This window comes from Monodon monoceros, unplaced genomic scaffold (assembly GCF_005190385.1).
Source record: "Monodon monoceros isolate NGI ecotype Baffin Bay Population unplaced genomic scaffold, NGI_Narwhal_1 Super_Scaffold_5, whole genome shotgun sequence".
NCBI classification, from domain to species: domain Eukaryota; kingdom Metazoa; phylum Chordata; class Mammalia; order Artiodactyla; family Monodontidae; genus Monodon; species Monodon monoceros.
Window position 1 is genome coordinate 77,510,532 of NW_021703782.1, and position 12,512 is coordinate 77,523,043.

At 37.9% G+C, this 12,512-nt stretch overlaps 1 protein-coding gene across 3 annotated transcripts in view; it reads left to right on the top strand.

The window, feature by feature from the left end:
* Positions 1–12,512, top strand: part of MELK (maternal embryonic leucine zipper kinase) — a 78,333-nt gene that overhangs the window by 63,840 nt on the left and 1,981 nt on the right. For all 3 annotated transcript variants that reach the window (XM_029202807.1, XM_029202808.1, XM_029202809.1), the window contains 4 exons: positions 3,695–3,926; positions 4,946–5,042; positions 6,230–6,398; positions 11,413–11,516. In XM_029202807.1, the coding sequence (XP_029058640.1) occupies positions 3,695–3,926; positions 4,946–5,042; positions 6,230–6,398; positions 11,413–11,516 (602 nt within the window). The remainder of the gene's footprint in view (positions 1–3,694; positions 3,927–4,945; positions 5,043–6,229; positions 6,399–11,412; positions 11,517–12,512) is intronic.

The following is a 12,512-nucleotide window of genomic DNA, read 5'->3' on the forward strand; positions in this document are numbered from 1 at the left end:
TAGAATTTTTATTCTGGGGAATTGAACCTTTTATCATTTATAGTGATCCTCTTTATTACTAGTTATATGTTTCTCCTTGAAGTCTATTTGTTTCTCTGATATTAAGATACCTATATTGATTTTTTTCGTTGTTATTTGCTTGGTTTATATTTTTTTATCTTTTTATTTTCAACCTTTCATGCCCTTATATTTTAGGTATCTTTTTTTTTTAAAAGATTTTAAATGACTTTTTTGAAGTATAGTTGATTTAAAATGTTGTGTTAATTTCTGCTGTACAGCAAAGTGATTCAGTTATACATACACACATTCTTTTTCAGATTCTTTTCCATTATGGTTTATCACAGGATATTGAATATAGTTCCCTGTGCTATACAGTAGGACCTTGTTGTTTATCCATTCTATATATAATAGTTTACATCTGCTAATCCCAAACTCCCAATCCATCCCTCCTCCACTCCCCCTAGGTATATCTCTTAAAAAACAGCATATAGCTAGATTTGGTATGCAAACTGAAAATCTTTGTCTTTCAAGTGAGAGCTTACCAAATTTACATTTATTTTGGTTACTAATGTTCTTATCATGTATCTGCCGTCTTATTTTGTGCTTTATATTTGTCCCACTTTTTCTGTATTTTTTTCCTATATTTCTTGTTTCTTATGTCAATTTTTCCCTTCATTCCATTGGTTTCTATTTTATTTTAATATTTACTCTAATCTTTTAACATGCTATTTAACTTAACCAAATAAAAAGTTAATCTGTATCTTTACTTTTCTTCTAAACATATGAAATCCTTAGAACACTAATCTCTGATCACCCTCTCTTAGATTACTAAATGCTATCAATATGTAAGTATTTTAGCTATCTTTTTTTTTTAGCTTTTCGTTTTGAAATCTGTGTATTCACAGAAAGTTACAAAAGTAGTAAACGGAGGTCTCTTGGACCTTTCACTCATTTTTCTCCACTAGTTACATCTTTTTTTTTTTGAAAAATGTATATATTTTATTTATTTATTTTTTGGCTGCGTTGGGTCTTCGTTGCTGCGCATGGGCTTTCTCTAATTGAGGTGAGCGGGGGCTACTCTTTGTTGCAGTGCGTGGGCTTCTCATTGCGGTGGCTTCTCTTGTTGCAGAGCACAGGCTCTAGGCGCATGGGCTTCAGTAGTTGTGGCACGCAGGCTCAGTAGTTGTGGCTCATGGGTTCTAGAGTACAGGCTCAGTAGTTGTGGCGCATGGGCTTAGCTGCTCCACGGCATGTGGGATCTTCCTGGACCAGGGCTCGAACCCGTGTGCCCTGCATTGGCAGGTGGATTCTTAACCACTGAGCCACCAGGGAAGCCCCAGTAGTTACATCTTGCATAACTGTGGTACAATTTGTTTTTAGCTCTATACATTTTTAACTTCATAAATTACATATTATTTTTAGAATGTATACTATCAGTATTTATTTGATTGACTCACATTTTCTTTTGTTCACTTACCCTTCTTCTTTTTTTTTTTTTTTTTTTTTTTGCTGTACGTGGGCCTCTCACTGTTGTAGCCTCTCCAATTGCGGAGCACAGGCTCCGGACGTGCAGGTTCAGCGGCCATGGCTCACGGGCCCAGCCGCTCCGTGGCATGTGGGATCTTCCCGGACCGGGGCACGAACCCGTGTCCCCTGCATCGGCAGGCAGACTCTCAACCACTGCGCTGCCGGGGAAGCCCTACTTACCCTTCTTATCTCTCAAATGTTCATTCTAAAATTATGTTTCTTCTTCCTGGAGTACATCCTTTAAAAATTCCTTTAGTGGAAGTCACAGTTGATGACAAACACTCTTTCTAAATTGGCTAAAATTGTCTTTATTTCACTTTCATTTTTAGAATGTAGTTTCCTTCTGTATTGATTTCTAGTTTATCAGTTATTTTACGCTCTGTAGTTTGAAGATATTATTCCACTGTCTTCTTGCTTCTGTTGTTACCATTGAGAAATCTCTGTCAGTCAGGTTCCTTTCTAGTTAGTCTTCTCCCTGGCTCTTTTTGGGATTTTCTCTTTGATTTTGGTGTTCTGCAATTTCATTGTTAGGGTTACTGTCTCTGTGGGTATTGTCCTCTAGAGTAGTACAGCCTAGTAAATACAGATATGGATTTCTTTTTATTTATCTTGTTTATGATTCATTGTGTTTCCTGTATTTGAGGATTTGTATCTTTAATCAATTTTGGAAAATTCCTTGAATAATTGCTGCTTTTTCATCGTCTTTATTATCTATCTCTGGAACTCAGAATAGGCATATGTTAGACCGTTAAATTTCATTTTCCATTTATTTTAAACTGTCTTTCATATATCCCATATCCTTCTCTCTGGACTGCATTCTAGATCATTTCAGATTTATTTCACATTCACATTCTTTTTCTCATTTCTATTTAATCTGTTATTTGACCTGTCTATTGAATTTTTCATTTTTATCATTATGTTTTTTATTTCTAGAGATTTTTATTCTTTTTCAAAACTGCTTTAACATTCCTCTTTTCATGTTTTCAATTTCTTTTATTATTTTAAACATACGAACATATTTATATTCTCTACTTGGTAATTTCAATATGACATCTTTATGGGTCTGATCCTTTTGTTTATTTTTTTCTGCTGACTTTTGCTCATGGTGTTTGTATCTTTTGACATTTTTTTTTTTTTTATAGGCTCATTTTTCTTGGAACTCTGTGCAAATGCTTTGAAGCTTGGATTAAGGGTTGAGGTCTTGGGTTGTGTTGGATTGAAGCTTTTCTTTCAGCTAGGAATTGTGTTTGCTTCTGTCACGTCACATTCCTGGAACACAACCAGTTTAGGACTGGGACTACTTTAAATCAAATTCTAGGCTTGAAATTTCTGGGGATCATGCACGTAGTATGAATTTGGGTTCCAAACCTGTGTGAAGACTGTCCTGTGGCTACTTAAAAATTATTAAAGGAAACTCTCTTTTCTCCTCCAGAGCCATGGCCAGGACAGACACGTTTTCTTGCCGAGCTCTTTGCAGGGCAGGTTTATATTTAATTCACCCTTTCATTTTAGTTATACCCCCTCCTGGCTTTACATGGGAGCTTTGGCTCTAATTTAGCACCTTGCGTGGGTCTAATCTACTCCTACTGTAGATTATACTAGAGAGTAGGTAGATGCCCTTAGGGCAGCGGACAGTTTCAGCCTTGATTACATCTCTGAATTCCTGCTCCTATTTTTAGTTTGGCCTCTGAGGATTTTCCTATCCTTTTTGCAAGCTCGACCATAAATTTAAAAGGAGTAAAATATATTTTCTATCCAACATTTCTGTTACCGTATTTTAACATGGTTTTTCTGAGCCGATCATTGACTAAACTTTTATTTCTTGTTACATATTAGCGACAAACTGGCAGTCTAGGTATGGGAAGCAATTCTTAGGGATTTATATGTGCCCATCCTCAATTGCCTAGAATCTGGGTATGTTTGATTAAATACGGCCTGAAACATGTTGAAAATTACCCGTCAATAGAACAGCCTAAAGTGATCTACATGTACTAAAGAGAACTGAATATACATTTTCAAATTTCCTGGTATTGCCCATAATATCCTTTTGATAGTGTTTCATTTTAATAAAAATGGTGCAAGGTAATTTGCAAATGATTAAGGCATGTTGTAAAGAAATTGACTTTTCTTCTTCAGTGTGCTTTATCCAGTAACTTTTATTTTCCAGTTTGCCAAGCATTGGACAGAGTCAAATGGTCTGGAATCTAAATCATTAACTCCAGCATTATGCATAGCATCTGTCAATAAATTAAAGAACAAAGAGAATGTATATACTCCTAAGTCTGCTGTAAAGAATGACGAGTGCTTTTCATTTCCTGAGCCAAAGACTCCAGTTAATAAGAACCAGCATAAAAGAGAAATACTCACTACACCAAATCATTACAGTACACCCTCAAAAGGTATTTGCTGTGTAGATTAAGCAGTGGTAAAACATCTTGAAATTCCTTCTTCTTATCATGCTAAATAAACATATAGCAGGTCAGAAATGGCTAGCAATGCTCTCAGGGATTGCTAGGAGAAGCCAAGCTGCTTTTTAAGCATATGTTATTTACATTAGTTGAAATGAAAGCATATTAATCACCTTCAAATTTTTTGTATACTCTCAGTATACAAAGATGAAAACTGTTTTGATAGATATTGTTGATTAATTTTATTTTCTTGTCCGTATGGAACCAGTGAGAGTAATGCTGTATGGTCATAGAGAGTAATGCTGTATGGTCAAACAAAACAAAACCCCCGATCTGTTTTTAAAAGCTTGGAATCTTATATTTATTATGAAGTGAATATTATTATCTCTAATTGGTGTACTTTTAGATCATGAACAAAAAGTTAACTAATGAGTAGTAACCAGATTTGTTAATGCAGGTTTGTCACAAACTATCTGGGATACAAATACCCTACTAGAATAAAACACCAAATTTTGGAATAGGGAATATAAAAATAACCAAAGCTTACAACCTCTTTAATAACTTTTGTCAGCTTTCACAGGGGACTATTCTCTTTGCCTGATAGGAGTTGAAAGGTCTATGAATTGAATTAACACCTCTCAGTAATATATTCATTAAAGGCATAAATACAGATTGACTTTTATTTATAGAAAGGAGAATCAGTAATCATGAAATATTATTTATGTGATCTATTTAGATTTTTCATATGATATTTATGATAAAATCATAAGCATGGCCTCAGTTTTACAGTGAAGAAAAAGAAGAGCCACACATGTATAGCAAAATGATTTTCTTTTTATTATAAATCATCTGGAAATATTTCTTTAAAGAATTAGAGCCTTAACATCACTGGGCAAGTGATTACAATATTTCTGAGCCAATGAATGAGGTGATATATGCATTATTGATGGAAAATTTGAAACTATAGCATGTCAGCTACATATGGTTTGTGTTTGTTGTTTTTCTAATAGCTAGAAACCAGTGTCTGAAAGAGACCCCAGTTAAAATGCCGGTAAATTCAGCAGGAACAGAGAAGTTAATGACAGGTGTCATTAGCCCTGAGAGGCGGTAAGTGTTCAGTTTTGTATAGTTTCTTTAGTATATGTAACCAGATTTCCTTTTTTCATATATGATAAACCCAATTAAGGTAAACCATCATGTAGATTCTGTCAGGGACTGTCTGTATGAACGTGGTCTGTGGCCATTACTGAGGCTGTTGCCACTGCCTTTCTCAGGGTGGAATTGTGAGACTCATCAGCAGTACAACTGGCACCTTAACTTAAAATACAGTTCCTGTGCTGAGGCCCATCTTTCCCTACACTTCTGCCAGTGGAGTATAGACATCCACTAACAAACAGCAGTCACTCTAAAATATTAAAGATCCTAAAGGGTGCTTCAGATAAAGCCCATTCCTCTTGTACAAACAGGTCTGCAGCATAAGTGACCTTTCATTATCTTTTATAGCTATTTTTTTGAGCAGTCTCCATTTTGAGGATAATCGGGAGAATTAGAATGTGAACTAGATATTAGATGCTATGGCATTATTATTAATTTTCTTGATATCATGATGATATTGTGGTTATGTAGGAAGATGTCCTTATTCACTGATGATGTATGCTGAAGTGTTTCAGAGTAAAAGGTTGTGATATCTTTTTTTTTTAAATATTCATTCATTCTGCGCCAGGTCTTAGTTGCAGCATGCAGACTCTTAGCTGTGGCATGCAGACTCTTAGTTGCAGCAGGCGAACTCTTAGTTGCCGCATGCATGTGGAATCTGGTTCCCCGACCAAGGATTGAACCCAGGCCCCCTGCATTGGGAGCGCGTAGTCTTGCCCACTGGATCACCAGGGAAGTCCCAAGGGTTGTGATATCTTCAGATGGATTACTTTGATGTACATATTTTTAATGTATTTATTATATATATGTAGAGAAAGCAAATGTGGCAAAATATTAACAATTGTTGACTCTAGAAGGATATGTTGATGGTTATTATACTTTTTGTTCAACTTTTCTATATATTTGACACTAAAAAAAAGGTAGGGGAAAAATAGTTTTGGCAGTTGACTTGGGGGAAAGGTGATGGCTACATTTCAGTGGAAGATGGCTTTTGTGCTCCCTGAGGAAGAGTAAGATGGCTTGGCCAGGCATACCTGAATGAGGTGCACCTAACAGCCAGGACAAATGCGCCTCTGTGAGGGACCCAAAAGGCAGGAAGTCCAACTCTTACTTGTGGGTTCATTGTTTTTTTTTTTAAGGTGTCGCTCAGTGGAACTCAACCTTAACCAAGTACATGTAGAGGATACTCCAAAAAGAAAAGGAACCAAAGTGTTTGGGAGCCTTGAGAAAGGGTTGGATAAGGTTATCACTGTGCTTACCAGGAGCAAAAGGAAGGGCTCGGCCAAAGATGGGCCAAGAAGACTAAAGGTAAGTGGACTGGAATTCTTTAATATGGATTTTGGAAGCTGACTGCTAACTGGACTACTTTTTTTTTTTTTTTAAAGAAAAGTACTGAATGAATGAATTGATTAGTATTTTTAATTTATTTATTCATCCATTTAGCTAATACATATTTTTTGAGCACCTAAAATATACATTTTACTATGCAGTGGTCTTTGAGAATGCAGAGGTAAATTAGATACAGTTGCTCCTTTGGAGGAACAAATAACTAAAATTCAAATATTAAAGTTCATGTAGGGGGATTAATCACAGAGGCAAAAGAGGAGGTGGGGAAGCATGGGGCATATATAAGGAACTGCCTTAAGGATGGGGGCTTGAGGTCAGTTGTCCTATCTCTGGTACATAGGAGAGTCCCTGACACATGGGTACCTTTGTAGGCCCTCACGAAATATCTGAATGCATGGGAAGTTAATTTGAACTTTGAGTGTGGTGTGTGTGAGGAAAATAGCAACAGGTCAGGAAAATAGGCTGGCTAAGACGTTTGGACCTTACTTGACAGACCTATTATGTTTTTAGAGCATGTTTAATGTGTCAGTGGTGTTGACAGTATATTTGGTGGGGATAGGAAAAGAAAAAGAAGTGGTTAGTAGATATAAAGTATTTCTTACTCTCTTGGATTCTCTGAGCATTCATTCAAACATCTAATGAATGACATTTTTGTTTGAGGGAAGTAAGAGGTAAAGGGAAGAATAAGACACAGCTCATGTCTTTGAGGAACTCATAGAGTGGCAGTGAAAACAGGCAGGGATGTTGCTCTGATCCACGGAGCTTATTGCTGTAATAAAAACATGTTCCAAGAGGTGTGGGGCCCAAAGGAGGGAAGAGCAGGTGGTGGTGGTCCCCATGATTTGGGGACTGGGTCTGTGTTTAGATTTTGCACTGAGAGTCTCATTTTGAGCAAATCTGGGCAGGTTTGGGGGAAGAAAGATGCTGAGCTGCTGGGTGGAAGGGTGCTTCAGGGGAGAATGTTCTGAGATCCCATTTATGTCCTGTCTTAAAGTGAGAGAAGATAGGACTTCTCCATTAGTATTTGTTGCCTTGTTGAACTTACATAATGTACTGGAGTTTTATGTTGCATGTGGCTATTTATTAGGCATATTTTATCTTTTTATTCTAAGAGTTCTCTAGTTGGAGACAGTTGTGAGGTATTTCAAACCGTGATGTTGGGATTATGAAAATCATGGTGTCATTTCTCTGAAAATATTAAAGAAAATTAAGGAAACTTGTCCAATTATATACATTATTGAGAAGCTCGGTGGTTATCAAATACTAATAGGTGATATTCTAAAAATGCCCACCAATGTAAATTATTTGGAACTTGAGTGCATTTTTCAGTAGGAACTGCTGTGATATTAGTTGGCTTTCTAGATATTTCCCAGTACTTCCAGGATGTAAGAGAAAAATCACAAGATTGGGAATGAGAAGCCTGGGTTGTAGCCTCAGCTTCATACAGTGTAGCTTGGATAAGTCATTTTATCTCTGACTATCTCAATTTTTTTATTTGTAAAAACTGGAGACAATGTCTATCCTGGCAGCTTCACAGAGCTGGGATATATAAATGAGACTGTATGAGATGTTATATTGCATATGAAATGCTTTCTAAATATAAGGTGTTCCAGTGTCAAGTATCATTATTATTGTCATTGTTGAGCATTTTAACCCCAATGTAGCAGAACCACAGTTGTGATTAGCATACACCTAAGATCTGGACATTTATCTAACTTTGGATCTTTAACCCTTTCTAATGTTTTAAGTTTTTCAGAACTAAAGGACTTCCTTTAGGAGATTATCCTCATTTTCCACCTAGTTCTTTTCATTTATTTATTTTTGGCTGCATTGGGTCTTTGTTGCTGCTTGCGGGCTTTTTCTTCAGTTGTGGAGAGCGGGGTCTACTCTTCATTGTGGTGCGCGGGCTTCTCATTGCGGTGGCTTCTCTTTGTTGCGGAGCACAGGCTCTAGGCACGTGGGCTTCAGTAGTTGTAGCACGCGGGCTCAGTAGTTGTGGCTCGCGGGCTCTAGAGCGTAGGCTCAGTAGTTTTTGCGCACGGGCTTAGTTGCTCTGCAGCATGTGGTATCTTCCCGGACCAGGGCTCGAACCTGTGTCCCCTGCATTGGCAGGTGGATTCTTAACCACTGAGCCACCAGAGAAGTCCACACCTAGTTCTTTTTTTGTTTTGCGGTACACGGGCCTCTCACTGTTGTGGCCTTTCTCGTTGAGGAGCACAGGCTCCAGACGCTCAGGCTCAGCAGCCATGACTCACGGGCCCAGCTACTCCGCAGCATGTGGGATCTTCCCGGACCGGGGCACGAACCCATGTCCCCTGCATTGGCAGGCAGACTCTCAACCACTGCGCCACCAGGGAAGCCCCCACACCTCGTTCTTAAATTAAAAAATTATAACTTACAGAAAAGTTAAGAGGATGGTACAAAGGGACTTCCTTGGCTGTTCAGTGGTTAAGACTCTGCACTTCCACTGCAGGGAGCATGGGTTTGATCCCTGGTTAGGGAACTAAGATCTCGCATGCTACACGGTGCGGCCAAAAAGAAGAAAAGATGGTACAAAGAACACCTTAATTTTTTAAGATAGCGAATCATATGTAGTTAAGCCCTCTTTGAGGAAACAATCTATAAAAATCTGAAATTTAAATAGATAAAATAGGATTATTTCTTTATTTTACAAAGGAATCACTTGAATTGTGATTTGAAAGTGTTCAGTTTGTTATTATCTTGAAAAAGCCAATCTAATTTGATGAAAAAGTCCTGGATTGGAAGCCAAGAGACAGAGGGGCCTGTCATAGCTGTGCCACTTGTTCCTTTTATAACTTGAAGCTGAGGTTCCTGAACTCTAGTCATTTGACAGTCACATTCATGTCAGCATATCAGCATATCATCTGCACTGTTATTTATCTGGTACTTTCTTTATATGATGCATTTTAAAAGCAGATTTATAGAGGTATAATTGACATACAATAATCTGCATATATTAAAAATGTACAATTAATATACTTTGGCATTATATATGTACCTGTGAAACCACCACCACAATCAAGATGACTATTTATTTATTTATCTATCTATCTATCTATTTATTTATTTTTGGTTGTGTTGGGTCTTCGTTGCTGCGCGCGGGCTTTCTCTAGTTGCGGTGAGCGGGGGCTACCCTTTGTTGCGGTGCACGGGCTTCTCATTGCGGTGGCTTCTCTTGTTGCGGAGCACAGGCTCTAGGTGCGCGGGCTTCAGTAGTTGTGGCATGTGGGCTCAGTAGTTGTGGCTCCCGGGCTGTAGAGTGCAGGCTCAGTAGTTGTGGCGCGCGGGTTTAGTTGCTCTGTGGCATGTGAGATCTTCCCGGACCAGGGCTCGAACCCATGTCCTCTGCATTGGCAGGCAGATTCTTAACCACTGCCCCACCAGGGAAGCCCCAAGATGACTAACTTTAAAAACTTGTATTTATTTAAAAGGAAACCATATGTCATTAGTTTTTCTAATCATATTTTGCTAAATCTGATTGGAACAAATATATAAAATTAAAATAAAAGTATTTATCCATGTACCACTTAGAGTTATACTGTATATATATGTGTTATTTTTATCACATTTTGGAAAACCCCGTCTTAAGAAACTTATAGCTCTTCTTTAGGTCATAGGTTCTTAAAGTGAAAAGTAAGATAGGTCTTTTCTAACCTCAGCATTTTGTTATTTATAAAAAGAACTGAAATCTGAAAGACATAGAAAGTATAATTTTGTTTGACAGTGAAGATACTGCTAGAAAGGTAGGGATTTTTTTCTGTCTCCAGAACCTATTAAAACAGTGCCTGGGGAAGTTCCCTGGTGGTCTAGTGGTTAGGATTCCGGGCTTTCACTGTGGCCCGGCCCGGATTCAGTCCCTGGTGGGGGAACTGAGATCCCCCGTAAGCCGCATGGTGTGGCCAAAATATAATAATAATAATAATTTTAAAAATCAAAATTAAAAAATAAAACAGTGCCTGGCACCTAGTAAGCCGTCAATAAATAGTTGTTGAATGAATGGATGGATAGATACTAATTAAGAATGAAGTTATTTCTGGACTTCCCTGGTGGCAATGGTTAAGAATCTGCCTGCCAATGCAGGGGACACGGGTTCAAGCCCTGGTGCGGGAAGATCCCACATGCTGTGGGGCAACTAAGCCCGTGCACCACAGCTACTGAGCCTGCGCTCTAGAGCCTGTGAGCCACAACTAATGAGCCCGCGTGCCACAACTAGTGAAGCCCACATGCCTAGGGTCCATGCTCTGCAACAAAGAGAAGCCACCACAATGAGAAGTCCGCACACCATAACAAAGAGTAGCCCCCGCTTGCTGCAACTAGAGAAAGCCCGCGCGCAGCAGCGAAGACCCAACTCATCCAAAAATTAATTAATTAATTAATTAAAAAAGTATTTCTGAGAATTATGCTGTTAGTGAATGAGAAAAAAATAATTTGCCATTACTTTTTTAAAGGGATACTTGTCATATTCATTCCTTCGTAGAATTGTCATAGAATCACCTCCTGGGATTCTGTAAAATTCCTTAAATGATCAAGAAAGAATTAAGGAAACACATGCAACTATATACAAGTGAAATTTTCTAGGGCATTTTTTTTCTCACAGTTTACATTTCAGGAGTCTTTATCACCGTGTAGGAAGGGGGAAATAGGTAGAGCTCAAAGAGATAGACATTATTTAATATTTATTTACTTATTAAAAAATTGGTAGGAGAGGAAGATGCAAAGATAAAATGGGTGATATGGATGCACTTACTAATAAATGTGATTTCTCCAAGCTTTCCCAGTGCCATCTCAATCCAACTTACCAAGAGTTGGTTGTAAATTCTTTCAGTGTTTTTCTTGAAATATTTCCACTTGAAATGGTACTATGTTGAGGAGTTTGGGATCTCTAAATGAGGTAGGATGGTCTTTGTGTTGATGTAAAGATTTACTTCTTAACCCCTTCTTTTTCTTTTTTAAGCCTCACTATAACGTGACTACAACCAGATTAGTGAATCCAGATCAACTCTTGAATGAAATAATGTCTATTCTTCCAAAGAAGCACGTTGACTTTGTACAAAAGGGGTAAGAAGCACACTTGGATCTATTACATGACGTCTTTTGAACTTTGAGAAAACAGAGGTTGATTCCCCTCTCAACCTATGTTTTTAATATAATTAAAAAATTATAAATTGTTTAACATAATTAAAAAATATATTTCTCTTGCCTCATTTTTCCAAAAAGCTTTTATGTTAGTGTCTGTGTTCATAATTTATTCTCTTTTGTTTTATATGAGCTATAGAAGTTTTTTTTTTTTTTTTTTGCGATACGTGGGCCTCTTACTGTTGTGGCCTCTCCCGTTGCGGAGCACAGGCTTCGGACGCACAGGCTCAGTGGCCATGGCTCACGGGCCCAGCTGCTCCGCGGCATGTGGGATCTTCCCGGACCAGGCACGAACCCGTGTCCCCTGCATCGGCAGGCGGACTCTCAACCACTGCGCCACCAGGGAAGCCCAGCTATAGAAGTTTTTTAAGTGCCCATATTATCACCACTTTCAAAGTTAGACTTTTCAAAATAGGAAAATCTGAACTTCTTCCGGTTTCTTTTGCATTTCTATTTTTCTTTGATGTTCTGCTTTACAATAATATTTATAAGTTGTAATCTAAATTTATGAGACACCTCAAACAAATCAAGGATATATATAGACTCCTTCTCTTTATGATGTTCTATGTGACAGAACTGTTTTTCAGTACTTTAGAAAATTATTTCACCTTAGCTGTTTCCCACTGTTGAGTGAACTGCCATCAAAGCCTCCTTGTTCACAATCTCATGGTCTGGACAGCCAGACCTCTTCTGGTTGCTTAAGATGTTCATATTTCTAAACATTTCCACTTAGTTATGTCTCTTTAAAATTTCATTATTAAAGCACTAACAAGAAGAACCACTGATGGATTAACGAAAACATTTAATTGGAACAGTCGGTATAGAGTAAGATTTCAAGAAACAATCTTTTGCAAAAGTAATTTTACTTTTCATTATCTCTAAATGTTGGCAAGCGCTCTTATGTGAACCCTGGCTTTC